Genomic DNA, 24711 nt, shown 5'->3' with positions numbered 1-24711 from the left:
TTTCATCATGCCTTCACATGAGGACCTCAATGTACTTTTGAAATTAGTGTTATAAAACCAGGGCAGTTAAGCTTTTACAGATAAAAGGAGGAGCAATCCAGCATAACAAAATGAAATTAAGAAAGGTGAAATCTAGAGTTTTAGAAAAGTCTTCTTGAGAAGGAGACATACAAGAAAGAAGTAATTTCTCTGGTGAAGTGTAAATTCACTTATAAGAAAACAAGATAAAATACTAAGCAACATAGTGATGCCAGCTCTCACTTTGTAAAAAATATATATATATATATAAATCTCACATTATCTTTCTCAAATGTAAATAAAAATGAACACTTTTATTAACCAAAATAAAGAGTAAATTTAGACAACTGTGAATTACAAAAGCCATAAAACATGACTTAGATGCACCTTAAAACCAAAAGCTCAACCTTTCTACCATCAAAATACAATTGGCTCAACATAAGATTTCTGAACGTTTATAATAGTAATACTACTTATATATTTCAGGATGAGAGCTTAAGTTGGGAGTGAAGAGAATTATCTTAAGGAATATATTTTTTTCTCTTTTTTTTTTTCTTTTTCTTTTTTTCTCCCCAATTCCAATTCTTAGAAATAAGGGAGGAAGAGGAATGTGCATCCCCAGCAGATACGGGAACAGCATTGGTGATAACTATTTCCCAGTAGTCCAAAGATGACTGGCAAGGTGAGAGTTATGGACACATAAGAAGTAAGGATTTATAGTCTTTCAAAAGCAAAGTCAATTGAAATTCTTGGAAGACAGAGACCAGGAAATTCATCACCTTGCCGTCTGAAGTAATGAAGGCTAATACATTGATAATTCAGTATGATCCTTTTATTTAATAATTGTTATATATGGTACCAGTCAATATCAAAATAATTAAGATGCCGATGTTACTGCAGTGCCCCAAATCCAGTGCTGCGTGCCATGCCGCAATACCTCGACAGTACTGCTGAGCCTCTGCCCTCCCCTAGCCTCGGGGAGGGCTTCCTGTGTGGCTTTTCTACCCCAAAAGTTGCAAGAGGAGGCTGGAGACGGGCTCTGACTCACTGTCAGGCAGTGAGCAAAGCACAGCCCACAAGATCTGCCACACACTGGAGATGGACGTCCCAGACCCGGCTGCACTCAGGTACCTGGTCTGTACTCCAACACAAGCCAGATAAAGCCCCTTCTGTCCACCTTGCTATGTAACAGGTGATTGACTGAAATAAGGAATTAGTGAGAGGAAAAAGAGCCCTGCTCCTGCTGCAGGCTGCCTAAATCTCACTGATGCCTTATTCAAAAGCTAAAATAATATCATACCTGTTATTGATATTTTTGGGTAACAGTGTCTTCAGAGGAGCAAATGGCACTGCTCATCACTATTCTGCTGACCCCTGTCTCCTCCTGTTATTGATCACAGCTTCTCCCTCAGGCAGAAAGCCAGCAAATTATCACTTTGAATAAAGAGTTGAGGCCAAAGGTAAGGAAAAGGAATGAAGAGCTGTGTAAGAAAGCAAGATTAATGGCCACAGTAGGCACACTGGGAGAACAGCAGTTGGGCCAGTGTGTTTTGATGTCTAGATAGGGAAAGGTCAGAGAAATGGAGTATATGGACTTCATTTAGAAGTGTGGGCACAGTCAGAAAAAGGCTTTGCATGATAGTGCCCCTAGAAATTCTCTCCTCCCCATCCCTCATCTTTTGCAGAGGCAAGCTTATCATCATAACTGAAATACAATGAAATTATTCAAAAGAGCAATAATGCTTGTATTATGAGTTATTCTCATAACAAACACAACATTGGAGATGCAAATCACATACAGACGAGGGCTGCAAAAAAAGGGAAGTGGTCTCTGCTCTAGGTAAAAGCTATTCTGTCTTCATATGTCTTGCAATTACACTATAAAGGATTTTCTTATAGTGCCACAATCTTTTCGGCTTATTTGGTCTTTGCATCTCTAGGAACTATATAGCACAATTAAAACTTTGTCTAATGCACAATGTAGGTGGGAACTTCCAATCTCATACATGCATTTCTATCAACAGTTTAAATGAAACAGTGTTTTAGTTTGCTTATTTCAGTCAGACTGTAAGAACCTTGATAACACTGGCCTAGAGTCTAATACCATCAGCTAAACCAGCAGCTATTTTTCTCAATAGAGACAAGGCCACAGTAGAGACATAAAACCCTCCCTGCTGGGTTAAGAAAAGCTCTTAGCTAACCTGACTCTTTATCTAAACATACGGGTGGAGGAAAGCACATCTCAAGAATTACCTGTGCTGGGGAGACTGCAAGATTTTGTATATGGCTGCTGAAACAGAATGGGTCAGGGAATTGAAGTGGTCCCCAAGTACAGTACAACTCAGTTGTGTTTAATGCAGGTTAAGGTGCAGCTCATTATCTGCAAGGTGTAACGTCTTTCACAAAATAGATGAGGCATGCATTCAGTTGGTTCTGTGCATCAATATAGCATTCTTTCTCTGGGCACAAGAAACCCTGGAACAGTTCTAATGCAAGGGGCTGATTCATCCCCAGAAGCAACCCCTTTTCATACTTACTGGTTATGCTTTGACTGAACTATGCAAAAAAAAAAAAAAAAAAAAAAGGCAGGGTTTGCAGTTTTAACAGGAAATAAATGAAAACTAAAAAACAAACCCACACTGCAGTCAAGCTGAGGATTAAAAAAAAAATAACTACACACTGCCCTCTGGCTCATGTGTTGCAGCCACAGAGAGCTTGCCTGTAATCATCATCGCACACTGCTGGGACTGAGAACAGGTCCGTTAGCAAAAGTTCTCTTAAGCCAATTTGACACAGTTTGCACTTGCAGGCAAAATTAATACCTGCGTCACCTGATGGTGGAGCTGGCTGACCTGATGGAGAAGACGGGAGAATCCAGACTGCAGAGTCTTGCCCCCGATCCAGCAGGGAATCACAGTTGTAGTGCCAGAACTAACTCAACAAGTATCAAAATCGGTTTTGGAGATGTTCACACAAAGATAATGGGTCTTAAATAAGCAACAATTTTCTCTGGTGAGAAAGCTGTAGCCCCTAGCAAGGCATGCCATTCATACTCTAGACTAATACACTGAAAAGGAAGGGGAAGGGGGGGGGGGGGGGGGAAGCTGTTTACAGTGTGTAAACCCACAATTTTTATTGACAAAATGTTGCAGAGTGACAGTCCTATATTGCTTCACTGCATTTCAATGCACCATAGTGCCTTACAGTGAAGCTTCGCTTTGCTATAATTGGGCTCAACTGTGCTAATCCCCCTGGAATGCAGCAATTAATACTTATTTAGTGATAATTGCTGCATTCCAAGGGGATTAGTGCCTGCCCTGCACTTTTGCCAGCATTGCAAACAGAAACCTGGAAAAAAGACAGTGTCTAACTACAGGTCTTGCTTTGCAGCTCCCAACAGGGAGACAACAGAAGTTGGTCTCACTACAACTGCTCCCCTCTGTGTGTGAAAATACTGCTTTTCCAAGGGAAAAAACCCCTTGACTGTGACTACTCCTTGCAGCTGCATTGTGCAAATAGAAACCCTGCCACATCTAAAGGGAAAAAATAAAAAGAAAACAGACACCTGTGCAGTACCATAAAGACAAACACAGCCATGAACGTATGTTTCCTACGGGAGATGATAAAGAGGCCCTGATGCCATGTAAGAACGAATTCCTATTCTTTATTTTGTTTCTTGTGACTAGTAGTTCCAAGTTCCTGCCATGGTCCTAAAATTTTTCAAGGCAAAATTGGTTTTGGAAAGCTATATAGTGGATGTTAGTAGAAACCTGAAATGCACCCCTCTCTGAAAACTCACTAGTTTTGATACTACTGAATATATAATGCCTGATTCTTTCATTCTCAGTGAAGCCTTTATGATCTACTCTGGATTTCTCTTTTAATGCATGCAAGAGAACACTACTTATGTTTTATCTTAAGAAGGAAGCACAATGCGTCTTTTACTTTAAGCTAGTCTTGCTACTTTCTCACGTCATTATTTCTTTCACCTGTTAATTTCACATGAATTTCCTTGACTAAATTACAGCATATTTAAAAAAAGAAATACCACTAAATGCACATTCTGAAAACAGTACTTTTAATCATACACCACCTTCGGTATTTTCTTGCATGGCTGTACAGACTGCAACTGATCAGTAAGGTTGTGTCTTCCATGAATGTAAAGGTAGCAGAAGCCAGATACTAGGATCAGAAATAAGTAACTTTATTTCCCATGTTTTTTCCCCCCTCTTCGCCTCAGCACGTACCTCTTCTGGATTTTTCAAATGTTCTTCTGGGGGGAAAACAGTTAAATGAATTGAGATTCATTTAACCATTTAAAACAAATCAAAAATCCAATTCATGCTTGATTAGGCAACTGTTTTTGGCTAAATGCCAACACGAAAGAGCTATGCAAGGTTCCTACAGTCATGCTGTGTGTTTTGTGCAATTATGTCTCTATTTCTCATCCCTAAGTGATTGATTTTGACCTAGAAACAGTAACTTTTTTATACTGGATGATTTTAATAGGTTGCATTGGCATAAATACTACAGAAATACAAAGCATCTTCAAATTCTTCACATAAATACACATGCTTACGTACACAATTACATACATAAACATACATACTACCTAGTATCTCTTGAAAGTTTGTATTTCTCCATGATTAGACACACATTTACACATACCCTCTACATGGCTTTGTCAAGTTACCTTGTGTTTGTAGCAATCAGGATAGGTGTTACAACCTGGAGCAGTAGAACAGACAATGTAAAGTAGCTGTAGGCCTGTGTGTTATATTGACCATTATTAAAGTTGAGGGAAAGAATTCTCTCTTCACAAGGCCTGCAGGATGTGTTGGACTTGCTACCATGTGACATCTCTTTGTTTAAACTGGAAAAATTATATGCAAAAGTAAGTCTAACAGCTGCTGGAGTCAGAAGCAAAGAGTAAATAAGGAATTGTTAGGGCTTTTCTATCTAGTATATGAAGATTTAGGAGAAAAAATAAATTAAAACAATTCAGAACCATCACCACAGAGAATATCCACTAAATGATATGACATTTCATCCCTTCAAAAACTGACTGCTTGCCTGGTCTCAGACAACCATAAGGCTCCAGACAGCTCTGCAACTAGCACAACTAGCGATGCTCAAATTTTTAAAAAGTGTTTTTTTTTTTTTTTGTACCTTTAATATATCCACCATAGTCCCTTGTATATACTCAGTGTCCCTTTTCCTCACAACACTGAACACCCCGTCACATCGCCTGTCTGGGTAAGCAGAGTTAGTTGTACTCTCAGGAGCTGACTAGCCAGCTGCCTTCCACCTGTAGAAAGAGAGCTGAGTCGTGACTGTCCTTTCCTCAGCAAAACATGACAGGTTTTGTTTCCTCTACTGAGCTCTCAACTGTCATGACATACATAAGAGCTTCCTGGCTTCAAGTTCATACCTGTTTCAGATTGGAATCCAACTGAGGGGGGAAAAAAGGACAAGTGTCTGGACAGCACGATTACATAAGTTTCCGCAAAAAAAAAAAAAAAAAAAAAAAAAAAAAAAAAAAAAAGGCTACCAAGAACGTTAGCTACTATAGCCAGGATGACTTGATCTTACATTCTAACCTTTTCATACTGTAATACTCAACACAAACTCTAGACAGAAAAGTTCTCACATCAAAAATCCCTGAGGACAATTCCAAGAGTTTTGCATGCAAAGCTCAGAGGCTGAGCTTCTCAGAAGGGCAATCAGGACTGCCAGGGAGCACCCAGGGCCAGCTGCTCCACCAGAGCAGGTGAGCTGCGAGTACCAGCAGGGCAGTGGCCTCACCACCAAGCACCCAGGCCCGCAGTACCTGAACTGGAAGAGCAGAGCCGGTTGGGCGACAGCAACCAGGGCCAACCACAGCAGAGGCAGTGCTGAGGCCAAGCCGGTGGGACCAGGCAAGTGGCATGGGCCTGAACTCCAGCCCAGCTCTCAGGAGCAGCTTTGGAATGGGTTTTCCTGTCTCTCTCTCACCACCCAAATATCGGTGCAAAGGCAGAGCTGGTCTCCAGCACAGGCAGCCCAAACTGCTGGGGCACACCCAGGGCCTTGACAATAATTTAAGATGGCAGTCTTGACTAACTGGGTCTTATTCTGAGCATTAAATGCTATTGCCCTCCTAATCAAAGGCTGTGCTACTGGCTCAGACAAGCCAAGTCCAACAGTATCAACTAGCTCTTGAATATTTCTTATAAATCACAAATGGGTGTTTCAGCTACCAGCCAAAGCAACATCATGCTAGTGAACAACCTTGATTTGAATTGCTAGAATTAATAAGCACTGAGAGAAATAAAAGATATCAAGTCTGAAGGTAGCTGCTCCCAGCTGATGTTAAAAGGTGTTCTACGCCTATCTCAATTTCCTTTACTAGAGGTTTTTAATTTAAAAAACCTGTAAATCACTTTCATGGACATTACTTCTAAGCACTTCATAGCACAAAATGATTACAAAACACACAAAAAAATGATGCTTTTTTTTAAGCAGCTAGCAGGCTGTTGTGTTTATGGAGGAGAGCATTCATAATGTATCGCAATGTAGGAAAAAGAATTTCTTAGTATCATGCCCTCTGTCATATTATTTCCCAGCACATTTGAGTTATGAAGAATTCAGTAACCAATTTTAAGTATTAGTTAGCAATCAACTTAAATGCTAGCCTATGGCACCCTCTTGTGTTCCACAATAATATAACAGTTGACTCAATTTTGAATCTTTCTAGATTCAATGTGTTGTTCAGGAAAAAGCTGTTGCAAACGTCAAGTTATGATTAATACTCTTTATGTTAATCTAATACTCTGATTAAGCTTATTTTATTCTGAAGATCACAGATACAATATTAAAAACTAAAAAAATTAAATCCAGATAAAACTGAATAAGGGATGAAACTGACATCTGATATACACAGGCTCAGTTCTATAATGATATAGCATGTCTCAACAGTCTGGACACAAGCAGTACATTAAAACATACTAAAGAAAATGGAAATCAAGAGGTATAAACACAAACAGGTCAATAAGCAAGATCAGTAGGCAAAGGAAAAATGTTACTGTAACGTTAGAGTGCCAGGCTGCGATTATCCTAATTAGATTCCCGGCTAACAAACATCCTATGACTTAGTGAGTTGCCTGAGGTCATCCTATGCCCCGGACTCTTATCTATGAACAGAGGTACTTAGCTTCCTGGATACAGGCAGTGACTACATTACTATTTAGAATAAGCTCTGATATGTCAAGCATGCCATGGTAGAGGACACACATGATCAGAAGTCAAAATGTTGATACACTTATAGTGGTATTAATTTATTATACTCAGCCTCTTCTATTCTAAACCGCAATGTTATTTCTGGATATTAGGGAAAAAGGAAACATACTCTAAAGTGAATCCTAATACAATGAAGGGAAGCACAGGGAGAAGAAAGAAGAGGAAAAATAGGACAAAAAGCTGATGAGTTTCTTGAGCTAACATCTTCAGTGATGTTAACATTTACAAACCTATTTCTAAGAGGTAAAAACAGATAGACATTTAGTATGATTTATACCCTAGTCTGCCCTACATTCCACTTCTACTAATAATTTTTTTTTAGCCAAGTGTTCAAGGAGATACATAGATATACCAACTCCAGATAGTATTTTTCCAGTTAACTCTCGAATCCAGCTCTGTACACCTAGCTTAACCATTTTGTTGTATGTCACTGTCCAAAAGAAGCATCTGGCTGGAGTCTTTTCAAGTTTCACATGTAAGGAGACTTGGATAATCTAAAATTGATCCAACAAAATTCAGGAGTTACAAAACTATTTCAGACTAATTGTTACCCCCCAAAAAAAACACCCGCTGTCCAAATCAGGAAATACAGGGGAACTTGTACAAATGGGAATATCAAATCTGAAAAGATAACCAACACAGGAGGAAAAAAAATAAAATATATACCAAACCCTTGATTAAATGAAAGTGATTCTTCTAAGCGTGTGAATGCAGTTTTGCATTAGACAGCGATCTGCTTTTGTTAGCAATAAAAAGAACAGTGAAAAGCCTAATTTGAAAACAGTACCTTAGGGTTTGAATTGCAAGAAACAAGTTTGTAGCATACCTTGTACAAACACATGTATATATTAACAGGATCTATTTATGTTTGTATAAAGCAGAAAATAAAAAAGAACAGCTTTAAGTTAGATCAGATTGGAGAATAAGAAAAGATTGGTAAAAAGGTAATCAATGCATTCACAAAACAGAAGACAGCCAAAGAAATAGTCAAATCAGACTTCCTTTGTCTTCATTTTCACAAAATCCACTGTTACTATTTTATGATTTATTTCACAGTACTAGATGCAAAACAGAAAGTGAAACAAAGATGCTAATTTCAACCAAGAAATGAAAGCCAAGCATACTCTAGCAAGCATAAAAGACTTCAGAATGACCATAAAGCAAGAACTCAAAAGTGTGTGTGCACTTGTGTGTAAGAGAGTGTGAAAGAGAGAAATATTCTTGAATGTGCAATAAATAAAACCAACACCATTTGTCATAGAAATAGTTTAATTTCGCCAAAAGCCCAGCATCATCAATCTCGTACATCAGAAGTTACGGAGTTACAGGTAATACATGCCAGTGTCCCCATGGAAAGGATCGAGTCCATACCATAGGATCATTTGAGTTTCCACACTTTTCATCAATAAAAATAACCTTATATAAAAATATTTCCATTATCTTATTTAATTTCAGTGTTACCTATTCAACATAAATTGTTTCCATATTCTAATTTTGAATTAATCTAAGTAGTAGCACAGAATGTGTTCAATATAGCAAAAAGTACCATTTTTCCCCTTGCAGAGAAGGAAAATCTTGTAAGCTATTTCAAAAAGGCTTTCATAAATCTTTCCAGTACTTGAGATAAGTAGCAGTATAATGATGACGTTAAGACGTAGAGATGATTTGATCTGTCCAAATCCACTGTTCTACAATGTGGATCTGCCTTTAAGGACACTAAGTTTTCACATTCTTTACTCTGTCAAGTAGATAAATTTACCACAGGCAAATCTAACTTAATTGTTCATAATTGCTTTTGGATATTTGTGAACTTAGCACTTGGGAGATGTGACAGAACATAAAGAGGTGTTAGTTTTTTTTCATGGTTGTGTGGGGCTTATTTTAAGAAACAGAGAATTAATTTTCCACACCTTTCATTAATTTTCATTCTCTGCAAGTGCTGAATCATGTGTCATACTGTACTAGTTTCTTTCTCACTTCTGGGTTACAGACCTAAAATTGTTGCATAAGGCTTCCAAAGAAACAAATCTGCTCAGTTCTACAGCTGAAGGTAGTAAAAGCTGTTACATTGCTATTTGATCGGATTAAGAAAGCTGAAGATTTCAAAATCCAAATCAGTAAGCAATTTCTTTTTACATCAGCATCATTGAACTTACAAGCCACTGCTCTTGATATACTGAAGTCAGATATTTTCATTATTTCTACTACTAACACTTCTTTTAAAGTCAGGGTACATAACCACTACCAGCCAAAGACTTACCAAGAACTTATCAAAAGCCTGAGGTACATGCACAATTTGTATAAACACATTCATATTCAATAGCACCTTCAATACAGGTTGCAAACCAGAAAAACAGCTCAAATTATGAGTGTATAAGTGCATGAAAAAAAAATCTTATAGAATTTAGAACTCAACATATCATTCATCACTGCAACACAAACAATGCTTTCTATTCCAAAGTCACCTGAGCCATCCTGTAGTACTTTGCCATAAAGATCTAAAATAAACTGATATTAAAAATAGAATAAAACCGGAGTGCCTGCAAACAGATGTGATTTAACTAAGGCACTGGAAGCGTAGAACTGGACTAATCCTTTAGTTTCCAGTAAACACATCCTTTCTAAATGCAGACTTTCAAAGGACAGATAACTTCCCAGATTCATGTCTAATGAATACAATTTACTTATTGCTTATGCACAAAGTATTTTGAGTATGACATGATTCAACCTGTGCTAGGTAGGGCAAATTCACATTTGTTTCAGAAGGGTTACACAAGCTCATTAACAATGCAAGGTGTTTGACTTTTTGCATTATTAATTCAGCTCTGCAATACGTAGGAAAAAGAAATATCTCATGAAACGGTCATCCAAAGTACTTCATTTGTACTATCACCATCACCAAGGATCTTCCTCTACCTACAAGGAGTAAGAATAAGAATGAAGTTGTATGTTTGTTGACCATACTAAAATATATTTGAAAGCTTTGGAGACTAAGTTTTATGTGGACAACAGAACAGAATTTATTCAGTATCACAATGAAAGATTCAAAAGCAATTTTATGGGAAAATATATTACATAATATTGCTGCAATCCCATTGATTATATTTGTATAAAGCAGAAGATATAAAAGAACGGCTTTAAGTTAGATCAGACTTCATAAATACTGAAGTCTCGCTATGTTTAACTATTAGACCAAAACATAATCTGCAATTAATCCAAATAAAGGATGATTGTTCTCACCCTGCAGGAGTCCTTCCTCCAAAGAAACTGTATTTTAGCTGAAGTACAAGATAGTTATCCATAGAGATTTACTTATATATACTATACTTTATATCGTTAAATAGGTCGGTCCCCTATTCAAACTTATCTTGTGATTTCAGATACTGCATCCAGTAGACTACTTAGGGAAAAAGATATAAACATATGTAAAAAACAGAGATAGGTAATACACATAGTTAACAATAAGGAAAATTGTTACAGCTTCCAAATATGATGAGTTAAGCATGCAAAACATACGTACTTACTAAGGCTTGACACTGTAATACTCTTCTGGTGTCACAATTTTCAGTCCACCGAAGTAGTCCAGTACCCAAATATTGGTGATGTTGAATTTGGCAAAGAACCAATCGTGATCCTTAGGCCAACTTTCCATTTCAGGGTGCCGACTGAATAACGCTTTTTTCGCTACAGCCGCTTCTGAATCATTCACCTGAACAATACCCAGCAAAATACTACATTAAGATACGGTCATATGGAAGACAAATGTTAGCTAAAACACGGTGCTGACTGCAGTGTGCTCTTTTCAGTTCAGCCACACTTTACCCCAAAGGGCTCATTACTGTGGCAGAGTCCACTTATCTTCAGAGTGCTGTACAACTGTACATGAGACAGGCAAACACTCCAAGGTAGTTGCTTTTAATATTAAACCAAAAGGGTGCTTTTAAAGTAAAAGCACGAGAAAGGAAGTACTTCATCAACATAAGAATAAGTCTTCTGTTCTCTGTTTAGAGAGAGATGCAGGCTGACAGCTTTAGAAGCAGCATTGATTCTGTTCTAATGTAAAAACTAGATCCAACCTCACTGTGACTTGTTTGAAGAAGACTGGATAAAACCACACCCTATGCTGATGATGAAAAAAATCTTCATTGTACAGCTTAAAATTATCCAAGTCCACAGGACATGTATTAAAGGATCTTAGATACTTGAAGTTCTTGCTAGAGAGACAATGAGTAAACAGCAGAATAACAAGGAACAAAGCTTTGCTTTTTATTATTAAAAGACGCACAAAATTATTTTGGCATGAGTAAGATGTCAGTTTTTATTTTTTCAATGGGAAAGCAAATAATGATGCTAACTATCAAAATACCAAATTATGGAGAATGAATCCTTGATTTGGAATTGTTTCTTGAAATGTCTTTTTGAATTCAAGCTTTCCACATATAACTTGGAATTGTATTCTTGGATATTATTTTTTTCCCTTTTTCTCCATATTCTTCAACATTAAAATGTGCACAACTTGATCAGACAAACAAAAGCCAAGGAAAAAGATGGCTTTGTTTTTAGTACTTAGGCAGGAATGGTATTCAATTAAGAATAAAAACTGAGTAACAGCCTAAAGCCAGGGCTAGAAAATGTTTTGTGCTTGATCCTAATATTGGTAGATTTAACTTGACATGTTTATATTCCATTATAAGTTTGATTCTTCAAATCAGTAAGCAGCAAAAACATACAGCATGATCTTGGATATTATTTGGAAAAGCGCAAAATGGAGAAGTATGGATTCTTGCTGCATTTTTTTAGGTGTAATTTTACCTCCTCTGCACCTGCTTCCTCAAAGGGACACTAACAAATCAAATAGTATTAATGTGCATTTAAACATACATACATGCATGCAGAATGAAATAACAGAATCTACAAGAGAATGGAAGCTGAGATGTGTGACTACTTAATATACTATGTGCAAATGTTTAAAGGGTTAAATCAACAAGTTAAAGAGTTCTGGATATGGTACAAGAGGAACTAATTAAAATAATTCCAGCACTGATGATAAACTCATGAAAGCAATTAAAGGATTGACAGAGTGTAATGTACACATACAGGAGGTGTGAAAACACCAAATAAGAATTCAGGCTATCATATAAGAGAAAATAATGATAATTAGTCCTCATCCTCAATAATGGGATTAAGATCTTCAACAAACAACACACGTAGCTCTAAATTCCTTCTATGGGACAAGGTATCGGTGCAGGAAGAAATACTGCTATGGCAGCAACATTGCCAGGTGAAACAATACATTTTCTGTGTCTGATACCTGTAACTTTATAGCTTAGATCAATATTAATTTCAATAACATTTTGGACATGCATATATCAGGCAGGAAGGGCCAAATAACTTAATTGAGCAAGATATGAAAAAGCCTTCATGCTTCACTTATAAGAGAATTGTCTTCGACTTTTTAGTTTCAAAACTGGTCTACGGAAGTAGGATGATTTTCTTCATTGCAATATTGTTCTCTCAAGATCATTGCTAAAGACATGCCAACACTGCTCCTGCAGATGCCAAGTAGCTACTTGACTTTCCTCACACAAACTATGAGACGGCTTTCTGATATCGTGGCACATAACATCCCTTGATAATCTTCTGCACAGAAATGCTAAGAGCTCTTCTCCATCCACTGTGCAACCCTGTTCAACGTGCAGTCTTGTCCAGCATCAACTTTCAGCTGCTTACCTTTACAACACTCCCACAGAAGATTATGTGGGCGCAGAGGGGATTCTGGGGATCATATTTGTGCTTCTTGCAGTAAGGAGTCTGTGCCAAAGACACAGTTAAGGAGGCATTTGAATTGACCTGAAATACAAATGATAAAAGATTTATGTACCTTTGCGAGGAAAAAAAGTTATATCATGTTTTCAGTTTTTGGTGCTTTATTCAGCTCAGAATTACTGGTGAAAAGAACAAAGCTGTGATCATCTTTTCCTAGTTACATCTGAAAGCCAACTTAGATTAACAATTTAGAAGTCTGCTGACATCTGTTAGCATAAAATGTAAACCTCACAGAACTCCTTAAAACTCCAAATTCCATTTATGATCCAACACACATAACGGGACATTATACAGAAGACAAGAAGATACAATGAAATCCATTAAGTAGAAGGACAGATGTTTACTGAGAGGTAACCAAACGGGTTTCACAGCTATCGATGAAATCCATTAAAACCAAATTTTAAAACACAAGCCCCCTGGCTGACCCCAAACTGGTCAGCTCCTTTGAAGTTTTAAGTGAATATTAAAAATATTCAAAAAAAATTTAAAAAACCCCCAGTATTTAACCTAACTCAAAGAATTAAGGAACCTGTATCTGGCTGTTTTTCTAAAATGAATGTAGTGAACACAGCTAGAAATGTTGTGCAAAACAGGATTGCCTACTGCAGAATGTCACATGGTAAAGTTCATTTTGTCCCAGCAAAGACAGTTTGCGTGCTTTAGGAAACTTCATTATAAGAGCTCATCTCAAAAACAAACAAAACAAGCAGGCAGAGCCCACACAGCAAACCGTCACTTAAGTGCTATGCAGTGCATGACTGAACTTAGGAAACAGGAGCCACCACCTGATTCACAGCACAGATAGGAAGTTGCTCAATGACAAAAACTGCTGATTCATGATTATTCAGCACTGTCTCTTATCAGATGTCTCCCTCCGCGTGACAGTCGAAGTCAAATCTTTCTGCCCTACAGCAACTGAATAAAAGATCTGTTGGGGAACTTTCTGAAGGAAATGGTTCATTAAAAGTTTATGTCATCATTTTCAAGTTCCTCTGAAACCTAAGGGTTGTAGGTATGGCAGAGTGAATACCATGCAAGAGAAAAATGTTTTCTACACCACTTAGATACATAATTGAACTACTTTAATGTGCCAAAGTAACAAGAGGGACAGGAAACAAACAAAAAAGGTTAAGGGTAAAATAAAGTCTGAAATGTTCTTAGTATTTAAGTTTTGTGTTTGTTTTACTAATGCTGTAGCAGTTACTAGAACAAAAAGGTTCCCTTTACTAAAAGATTCTTATGGTCACTGTTTTTGAGCCTTTTCAGTCAGCTCTCTCTTGGCCACAGCCCAGCAGAAGAGCTGAGACGAGGCCAATTACACACACGCAGAACCTTGGCATGGCAGCGTGTTGTCTTCTGGTGTGCACTTGACCTTCCAGGAAGCACTAGTCATTACTATTCTTTCAGCACTCTGTGCAAGATCCACTTTGCTCAAGATCCACACAGCAAATTTGCTGTCCTCCAGACATTTTGATATTTTTTGTTAAGTTCTCCTTCTCTAAGTGGCCCCTCATCACTTAAGCTGAGATCTTCCTGAAGCATCAGCCTCCTTCTCTGCCAGGGCTCTGCTTCAATATTGTCCAGACCGTGATCAGCAGGGATTTTGCAGGATCCCTGGCACACTTGGCGGGCTGCCAACACAGAATGGCCAAGGTTGGCCGGCACTTCTGAATATCATCTAGTCCAACCCCCCTGGCAAAAAGAATCACTTGGAGCACATTGTGCAGGATGGCATCCAGGTGGGTTTTGAATATCTCCAGGGAAGGAGACTCCACAGCCTCTCTGGGCAGCCTGTCCCAGCACTCTGTCACCCTCACAGTACTTGGGTACTGTACCTTACTTTGGGACTGCCTTGACCGACTGCTCCTCCTGGCCCTCTCACCCAAGTTCCTTAAATCCTCTTCTCTCCATCTCCAAATATGCTCTGATTGAGCTTTTCGCTGTGAAACCTTACCATGGAAGAAGAGTCATTGGGAACCCAGCTCCCATTCTCGTTTTATAGCTGCACAGAAAACCGCCTGCGCTCCTCCGCTGAGCAAAGGGAAGGCCCCATGCCACCAGCTGGAGGGCAGTGCCAGGCCCCAGCACTGCACCGCTTCAGAGTCAAATATTGAAGGGCTGAGAGTTGTCCTCACAAAAGAGGCAGGGAACACCCAGCTGGCACACGGCATTGCTTTCAGAAAACACTGATATAACCCTGAGTCGTACTGAAGAGAATCCAACCGCTGCTTGCCACCGAGACGAACAAGATTTTGGAGGCGAACCACGAAAAAATGGGCACTGCGCTGGCACCTTGTGTGCCTGAAAACTTCGTGTTTTGGGGGCCTAAATACATATACTTGAGCCTATATATATATATATGAGCCTATGTATCTACATATATGAACCTATTTATGAACCTATGTGTGTATTTACACATGAGCCTATATATCCACATATGTGAACCTATATTTACATATATGAGCCTATATGTATGAACCTATATAGGAACCTATATATATATATATGTTACTTTTATCGGGCTACCTATATATATCTATATATACACACAGCACATATATCCGCGTCTATCTGCGGCTGTGCTGCCCCAGCCGCCGCCGGCCGCTCACCCGCAGGTCCCTGACGGAGATCTCCATGTCGGTGAGGTACAGGTAGGGGACGCCGCTGCCGCCGCCGGGCCCGGGCGCGCCGTCGCTGAGGGAGAAGACGTTGGCGAAGGGGTGGCCGCGCAGCCCGTCCTGCGCCGACAGCGTGGCCAGCGCGCCCCAGTCGCAGCTGTGCAGCACCACGCGCGCCACCCGCGCCGCCTCCTCCGGCGGCGGCAGCGCCCCGCGGGCCGGCAGCGCGGCCGCGCACAGCAGCAGCAGCACCACCACCGCCGCCGCCATCGCCATCGCCGCAACTGCCGCCAACCGTCACCGACCGACGCTTGGGAAGCGCTGCGGCCACCCGGGCCTCACGCCCCGCCCTGCTCTCCGCCAATCGGAGGCGAGCTGTAAGATCTTCAGCCAATGAGAGATGACGGGAGGCGGGGATAAGCCCAGCGGGGTCTGGGGGTTGTAAACAACTCTGGCAGCGCTGCCTCGGCCGTAGGGCACCGACGGGAGCCAACGGCCGCCCTGAGGGGGCTGAGGCAGGGCGGCGCTGCCCCCCCCCGCCGCACAGCCACTGACAGGGCTCTGCCACAGCGTCGGGCATGGCGGCAGCCAGCCTCCCGTACTGCCGCTCGGTCTGGCCCGGTGAGGTCCACAGGGTGTTCGTCTGTCCTGCCATCCCCGGGCACAGGTAACTTCACGTCAGGAGCTGTGTGGCGACAAATGTCCATTCCCTGCCTTCCTTCAGGGAAAAAAACATGTTTAAGTACAGTAAGGGAGGGCTCTCTGAAACTAGCTCGGACCGTAGAGCTTGTGGGAGCATTTGTGTTACATAAATAGTGAGGTACGCCTCATTTTATCTGTTATCTTGTGCTCAGGCACCCTATAAATGTTTGTATAAAGAAATAATTGGGATAATAATAAGACGTGATTCAACTTTTCCTGAAAGATGGGAGATTGCCATCTGACAGCTTAACGGGTCTGTTGCTAGCTCAATATCCAGCTGTGTGCAAAGGTGAATTTCAGTCTAAAAACATTCAGGTCACAAAATATGCTATGCTCATGGAATCTATTAAAGAACAGCCTTACATAAGAGAGAGGCAGAGCCCTCCTGCAAAGGCTGCAAAAACTTCACCTTTGAAAAGGATTTTCTCCAAGATTTATGTTTGCGATACGATCACTTCAACATCCTAAAGTTCTTCTAGTCAAACCCCCCAAAACCATATTGAAATAGGCAGGCTTCTGATTTCCCGGGAGATATCCCAAGAGTTTTACTTCAGCTTTACTTGTTTTAATGGAAGGTGTTCATATGTTACAGAGGTAGAGTCCCCCATGGCCCTTCTGGAGTCCATTTTCTTTGCCAGATAAACATCCAGGTCCAGACCATGATGGTATTCAACCCTTCAGCTGGGGCAGGTTATGTACTTACAAGAGGTACTTCAGGGTTGTAACCAAGGCTTCTTTCCCATCACACAGCCAGTGCTTTTCAGGTGACTTCTGTCCCCAGGTGCCCCATCATACAACGCGTGCATATCCTGGCATTGGCCGAGGCTGTGGGGCTCTTGGGAAAAAGGATCTGGTCATGGGCTGCCAGGTGGATTCAACCGAAAGGCCTATGGGAGTGCTAGGCTCTGTGCCACGAGTCATTTTTGTTGGGCTGAAAGCCATCTCTTCTTGAGGAAAAATACGCCATGGATCCATTCTCTACCGTTTATGTACTGTTCTGTAGTTGTGTACAGGCAGACTAAAATTTCCTACAATATTCCGCTTGTTTCCAGAGAGCAGGAACAGAGCCTGGCTTTCCCTCTGGGGCCACCAAAACACAGCCTTCCGCTGCTGCCCTCTCCTGGCAATGCTCGGGAGAAACCTGTTTTGTTTCAACTGAAAGGAAAAAAACAACCGACAAAAAACAAACAAACAAACAACAACAAAACCACATTGCTTTCAAGCTGTTATGTGCAGCCGTGTAGCTTGGGTAGGTAGCTGAGCATGCAGGGAGCACCTGCTCCAGCAGCACTGGTAGTAAAAGCACGCTTGCCTGTGATATAGGACAGGTTACATCTCAGGGTAAAGTTATATCTCAGGAGAAAATAGGCCAGGAAAGGGAGTGAGGTGTGAGAGGAAAAGAGGCCGTGTGAAAAGTTGCTTTTATATACGTAGGTTTATGGGCTATATTGAGGTGAGGGGCAGGATTGGAAAGTGTTGAAGGGAAAAAGGCAGCTACTGTTATGCAGAAGTAAAAAGAGTAAGGAAGAGAGGGGCGAAGTTGGTCTAGAGGAAACGGTTTAGGAACGAGAAGGGGTTGAGGAAGACAAACTGCCACAAACTCTTTTCATTAGGGATTTTGCTAGTTGAAACAGACATTGCTTCCTCTTTCCTCTCTCTCCCAACATACACATATGCATACACAGAAACACTTCTTTCTCTTCATTTTCACAGCAGTCCTGCCCTCAGAACCAGGGGGAGGGGGGCAGTATTTTCCAGCTCAGCCAAAGGGACGAGCGGTGGGTTGAGTATGGTGCATGGGGGATCTTACTGGGGAGCAGGAGAGCGTGATACGGAGTAGACGAGGTGGTTGGTGGTGTCAGTACAGGACAGAAGGGATGCCATGGAAATAAGAAGGGATAGAAAGGAAAGGATATGAAGGAGGTGAGGGAAAGAGAAATGGAGAAATATCCGTGTTTTTTTATTTTATTTTATTTTATTTTATTTTATTTTTAGCGGGAAAGGTCAACACAGAAAGGGGGAATGCTTTTAAGTTAAGGAGCTTAAATTCATCGGCTGGAGGTATTTGCTGAACGTGGCTATCCGTCCTTCACCAGGAAGGGTGCGTGTGACCGGATTTGTGATTTTGTTACCCAGACAATACCACCACATCTGCAATTTCTTCCTCTCCACCCTCTCCCTCTGCAGCTTTGCAGCGCTCCCGCAGCCTTCCCCAGCAGCAGCCGCCAAGGGGTGCTGCTGCCCAGCCTTGCTCGCTGAGGCTGCAGGAGCCGCCCGGAGCACACCTGCTCGCAGTCCTCTTGGGGGATTTGGGCCGAGCCCAGTGGGTGTTCAGCGCTGAGCAGGATTTGTTGAGGCAGATACCATCGGCTCTCTGCACTACGGAGAGCAGGATTTGTTGAGTACTCTCCACTGTGGGCAGTGCACACCGGCGTCTAGGCTGTCTTGCACACTGCGCTGAATTAAGAGGGCTTCTACTGGCCCTGTTCTTCTTGCATGAGTAGTGCTGGGCCAACCTGTGGGGTGAGGGATACAGACTTTAGCCCTTTCAGCTTGCTCCAAAGCAGTGTGTTATCTGAAGTAAATCTCCAGGCCTCTCACTTCCTCAGCTAGATCTCAGAGAAAGGAGAAGGATTCTTTCTGTTGTGGTGCAATGAGTCTAGGGGTTTCCAGGATCCTTGCATAACAAGGCCAGGAAAGTATTGCTAGCCACTAGTTCTCCTTTTCAACTTATGTTTTATTTACATCACCAAAACAATAAACATACAGTAACATCTTAGTTACTGTATTGAGCCTGTTTACTCCCTCCAGGCATTGGCCAGTTAGTGGAGCAATCTCAATTTCAGCATAGCTTACAAATTATGGCTTGGAGGCTGAATTTGGGGGCCATATTTCTGGAGAAGGTGTATTTTAGCCAGAAAGTCAGCAAGGTCTCCATTCTGTCTGGTGTGTCATCATGCTCTGGCTACCCTCTTCATAGTTGCTTTTGCCCCAAGCCAGTTCTCTGCAGATAGCATAGTTCTTTGTTGGGCTGGGCGGGTTTTTTCTTCAGACACAAGTATAGCTGCGAGCTGGGCCAGGCTTCCTGTCTAGATCCTGCAGTCTGTCCATGAACAGAAACCTTCCTTTGTCCAGATAACGCTTGTGGGCTATGCAGTCTGGCTCTGCACAGTGCTTGATTTGTGAGCCAGGCCAGCTCTCCACACCCAACTGACAGCCAGAGTGATTAAAGTCAGTCGCCGCCGCTTTTGACAGAAGGGACTGACCTCTGAATCAGCTCTGGCAAAAGCTGAAGTGCTCAGGCCTTTGCAGTGCCAACACTGGGTGCCGCATGAGACCCACCATGCAAATTGCTTCTAAAAATGGAGGTTAGTTATCAGCTTGAGGAGATACCAGCCCTGTCAAACAATGCAGTACAATTACTATTAAGAAACTTCACACAACACAGGATATTGCTGAACATTAAAAGGTGTTGGGTGCTCGCAGATAATGCATTTATTTGTTCTCCTCAAAGTTCCCAAATTAAGTTGCTTGGGAATTTAGTTTCTGCCTCTTTCATCTATATATTTTTTTAAAGAAATGTGAAATGAATATAACACTGGCCTGGGATTCTCCTAAAAGTCATTTTACATTTTTACAACCACCACAGACAATGGCAGAGCAAGTTTCCTCTGCGCATAACCTGTTAGGGAGCAGAAATGTTGTTCATTGCTCAGTCAGAAAATCTTGCTGTTCAGTCAGGGCTTGGGCTGCATGCTGAGGAAGCTGTTGAGAGGGCCAGCTGTGACACTGGTTTCTGTGATGCTTGGGGATGTGTAGGATTGGCCTGGGAAAGATGTAGTCAAAACCATAGTTGTATCCAGCACGGCTCCCAGGGACTGTGTCCACAACCATGCTCCGATTGTAACCTTGTGTTTCTGTTAGGTCATGTTGCACATTAAAACCAGGAACTGGTAGAGGAGCCCTTCAGTCTAGAGACTGGCAGCGGCTGATGCTGATGATGTTTGTCACAGTGTTAATATAAAGGGGGTGCAGCCATGCCTCACAGTACCCCGGTTCAGTTTGTTCTCCGAGGTCCAGTGGATCAGCCATGAAGAGCTCTCCCAAGAAATTCAAGCGCTGCTGGAGGTGACTCTAGCTACCTGTACATAAATGAGGTTGGTGTTACCTCACTGTGGTCATGTTCCTAAGAGCACAGCCACTGTAGCAAGGCCTAGCAGGTGAAATGCTCCCTGTACAATACAGTGTTTTTCTAAGTTTCCTCTGCTTAGGTGAAGAAGCCTGTTTAATCTGCACAGAACCATGATGCTAGCATGCAGACGCAGCCTGGCAATCAGGAACATGTGATATGATTCAACTGTTTCAGTTAATGTCAGTCAGCTACGTTTTTATGTGGCCACTGCACAGCACACACACAGTCTTGTGCTCCCTGCCTAGTACAGCTTAGCAAGAATCCCTCATAGCCGTGTCCCTTCGTGTAATTCAAGTATCTTTGGTAATGGGGCTTGCCCAGTCACATCAATTCCCAGGCGAGCGCGGTGCCTGGCACGTGAGTCTTTGTGTGTGCACGCGTGGTCGCACGTGAGTGTGTGTGTGTGTGCTCAGATGTGCTTCACTGCAGCTGCAGAACTAGAGCAAAAAATGTCGATAGTACAAAGCGTTCCAACTGACTTCATTTCCTGCTGATAACTCCCTGAAGAGGAGGGTGAGGCTGTGCGTTTGGAGCGTCAGCTTAATGCTGAGGGGCGAGGAGAGGGTAAGCAGGAGCAGATACTTCAGAATGCAGTTAGAAGAACAAGGGGGTTCGAAAAGCAAGTTTCCCAGAGAAAATGTTCACGTTCACTTCCTGTGAGCTTGCCTTTGTCAGAGGAGCTGATGTATAAAGCCAGCCCAAAACAGGATGCTGGCTGTTAGAGTTGATTGCTCTTTGAAATGCAAGTGCTTTTTTCTGTGGTCATTCTATCCCCTTTTTTTCAGTTGAAAATTAAATTACTTGAAGGGTATCAGGAAAGGTTGAGACCCCAATTTTGGGAGGGCCAGAAACTCAACCTGGTAACAGCTGCTCGTTAATAATAAAAATTCTGGAAAACGATGCGGGCATCACCAGCCAAATATGGACACATAGATGGACAGAACAATCTCAGGTACTGGTACTGACAGGCAGGCTCTAATAACCTCTAACCAAATACCTTAACAAAGCGCAGAGATCCAATCTGTCTCGCGGGGACCCACAGCTCCCTCCACCCTTCGCTAATCCACCACCCCCACAAACAGACCTTCCCAGATTCAGCACCCACACAGACACACCCAAAGAGCTAGCTGTGGGGACACAACTATCTGAGTCAAAGTTTCAGATGCCCTCAAAGGCTTTCTTTCCTGAGTCGTCTCTGAACAAAGAGCTGCTCTGTCCCCGCATCTCCTTTCTATTGGTCTGGTATCATGGAGAAGCTTCTTTCTCCGTAATTCATTGCCAAAATGCAAGAGGCTAGCAAAGATGACACAAGGCATTGCTGAGCATGGCAGAACTACTTATGCCTCCTCTTCAGGCGTGCCAGGATAAATGAGTGCCTTGCACCTCTCCCCCAGCATGCTACATGGAGCAGGAGTTCCGGTCATTTGGCATGAAGCAAACTTATTCTTTTGGCCTCACACGTACTGAAGAGAACCAGCTGGGAAGCCACAAAATCCAGGGGTCCACAGTCACAGCATTTTCTCACTCAAACCAAATTTCCCCCTAGAGTCTGTTTTAATGTCACTTATGAGGGCTGGATTTTTTCTTTTTTAATCTCCTGAGAAGAACAGATGTAGAAATATTTGTTTGCATTTACTAGCGAGTTAGTCTCAAAGATGCCGCTATATCCCAACAGAGATGCGCACAGAGATAGATGCAAACAGTCATGCTCCAGAATATCTCACATTCATACTTGCACGTACACATCATGTAAAACACCCAGTTCCTGAGTATAACCTCCCTTAATAACATTTGTCACAAGGTTCCTACAGTTAAAGCATGTTGGTTGGTTGTTGCAGATTTTGGTGGTTTCCAGACAAGAAACAAGAAAACCTAGAGCAAATCCACACCTCATGGCTTCCTGTCTGGAGGAAAACGTGCACCCTATTTCTGGAAGAAATAAGAAAGAAGAACTTTAATAAACTGACAATTGTGTACCATACTCAGAGCAATGGCACTGAGAATTCTGCTGGCAGAAAGATTTACTTTACGGTGAGATACTTTGGAGCATAAATAAATAGAGTGGAGAAACGTGGTGGGGCAGCTGTAGCTCCCTTTGCTTTATTAGTGCGGGTAAAGTGATACTATCTCTGCCTAGCAGTTTCCTTTTCTGGAGGCCTAAGCAGACAGTTTCCTCCACAGGGTAAAACCCCTGAAAGCAGAAAGAAAATGCTGAAACACACCCTGAGCAGAATGAAGCAACCATCAGAGGTATCTGATTTTGACGGTCTGTTACACGGCAGACATCTTGACAATGACACTCGTGACCAACACTGACGGTGAAATCTCTGAGCATGAAGTTCTCCTTCTGCCCCTGCAGCAGGCAAGGCATGGGCAGCCAAAGCATCCTGCCTTCCCCACCTCACCCTGCTTCTCAGCACTGCAGTTCTGTCCCTTCTCCCAGTAAACCATTGTCATGATTTAAGGAATCAGTAGGATTTCCAATTAAGAAGGAGTTTCATTTTTATATTCCTTTTAGATTCTTCATCTGTATTTTCTTAGATTTCTAGTTGCATGCAGCATCTGCTGGTTGCTTACAGCAGAGGGGATTCAACTAATCCAGTGGTTCATCAACAGAAGATTCATTAGTCCTATTGCCTAACTTGGAGATTGCGGCAACTCAGCGTATCATTCTTTTGGCTAAGGACGGAGTAACCGCTGTGTATTGAACTTGGGAGATAAGGAGATCATGATTTAAATATGCTAATTCCTGTACTTTCTAAAGAACCACAGGAGTCCTACAGCATGCGGTGCAGCAAAAGTTAACTGTACTGTAAGAATAACTATGTTGAGATGATTTATTGGTAACAATCATCTGGAATATGACGATGGTCACAGTTAAATTAATTCTGGAGTGTTTTCCTCTGCAGCCAGCAGGGACTTGTGAAACAGTGTGAAGGAAAAGTATGCATCCCTTTCAGAAAAGATGCTTTAACCCTCTTCTGCCCCCAAGGTATTGTCCCAAGATGATGACATGAAATTGTGTCACTTTGCAGCTGCATGCGAAGCAAGGGAGCCAGCAGAAGACAAAGGGAGTGTTTCCAAATTCCTCTGCACCACCCTGTTCTCAGGAGGTGGGGACTGAAATTCTTGCGAAGGAGCATGTGCAAACAGTTGCTAAAACAGGAACGAGATGTATAGTTTCCAACACTGTGGTCTGAATGGAAAAGGAAACCGTAGCAAAACATTCCTGAGGCTTAGTTTTTCCCATCTGAGCTTTTCTAGCACCACGGAAGCTTCTCATTTCCAGTGTCCAAGTCTGCCCTTCCCTGCAAAAGGAGGGAAAAGTGACCTGTAGCTTCTGACCTGGTAGCGTGAGAAATGAATTCAGAGCGGAAAGAGTTAGTTCTGCTTTAGAACTAGCCCGTGACACCTTGCCTGGAGACCTTCTGCCGGCATTTGTGCCTCACCTTCCCCAGTGAAGCCCTAGTCTCTCATCTGAGAATTGCCCAACAGCACATCAGGACTGCTGATACCGTGCCTGGGAGTCCCAGCCGTGGGCCAGGGCACCAAAGCCTTATGTTCTGTGCAAGTGCAGTCACCACCTGCTTTCTGCTCCTCTTCTGCCCCTCTAACCACTCTGAAGACAGTCTACTGTGAAGGAAATTACAGAAAAGTGTGAAGGAAGAGAGAAGGGAAGCTAGAGTTAAAGGAAAAAAGATTTTAAACAACAAGGAGGAGACCGGAGGAGACTGCAGGCTTGGAGAGAGAGGAGTGGACAGGGGAAAGACCCAGGCAGAGATGTGGGGGGAGCAGCTACAAGCAAAAACAAAAAAATAGGGGCAAATGGGGCAGAGGAGAAAAAAAAAAAAAAGAAGAGATGCTAGAAATACGAAGGGTGGATAGAAAGGGAGGGAGAAAATACACATACGGTGTCCCCAAGTTTGGGCACAGCAGCAAAGTCTGCTGCTTGTTGTCTCATGAGCCCAGCACTCCGGGAAGGACAGTATCTGTTTAGATTTGTGTCTAAATTTAAACCCTGATTGCCTTGCCTCCCCCTCCTCTCCCCTCCCTCCCTTCCTCTCACCCACCCGCCCT

The 24711-nt window shown here is 42.1% G+C and overlaps 1 protein-coding gene across 2 annotated transcripts; it reads right to left on the bottom strand.

The window, feature by feature from the left end:
• Window positions 1-8547: 8547 nt before the first annotated feature.
• Window positions 8548-16058, bottom strand: CREG1 (cellular repressor of E1A stimulated genes 1). Of its 2 annotated transcripts, none has more exons than XM_035315240.1 (4): window positions 15732-16058; window positions 13027-13146; window positions 10817-11005; window positions 8548-10212 (listed from the first exon to the last, which is right to left on the bottom strand). In XM_035315240.1, exons 1-3 carry the CDS (start codon window positions 16014-16016, stop codon window positions 10820-10822), a joined length of 591 nt encoding a protein of 196 aa, XP_035171131.1. In that variant the 5' UTR covers window positions 16017-16058; the 3' UTR covers window positions 8548-10212; window positions 10817-10819. The 2 variants fall into 2 exon arrangements, with proteins under 2 accessions (XP_035171131.1, XP_035171133.1); XM_035315242.1 differs by having other exon boundaries at window positions 10821-11005.
• Between the last annotated feature and the right edge of the window lie 8653 nt (window positions 16059-24711).

Source organism: Oxyura jamaicensis, chromosome 1 (assembly GCF_011077185.1).
Source record: "Oxyura jamaicensis isolate SHBP4307 breed ruddy duck chromosome 1, BPBGC_Ojam_1.0, whole genome shotgun sequence".
Taxonomy (NCBI): domain Eukaryota; kingdom Metazoa; phylum Chordata; class Aves; order Anseriformes; family Anatidae; genus Oxyura; species Oxyura jamaicensis.
Note: the sequence above shows the minus strand (reverse complement) of the source record. Positions and strands in the feature narration are given on the sequence as shown.

Excerpts from the sequence above, each read along its gene's own strand:
- CREG1 (XM_035315240.1), bottom strand. The coding sequence starts at position 16,016 with ATGGCGATGGCGGCGGCGGTGGTGGTGCTGCTGCTGCTGTGCGCGGCC. Across the intron at positions 13,147-15,731 it reads TCTCCGTCAGGGACCTGCGG|GTCAATTCAAATGCCTCCTT; the intron begins GTGAGCGGCCGG and ends TTTGTATTTCAG. Across the intron at positions 11,006-13,026 it reads TCTGTGGGAGTGTTGTAAAG|GTGAATGATTCAGAAGCGGC; the intron begins GTAAGCAGCTGA and ends GGTATTGTTCAG.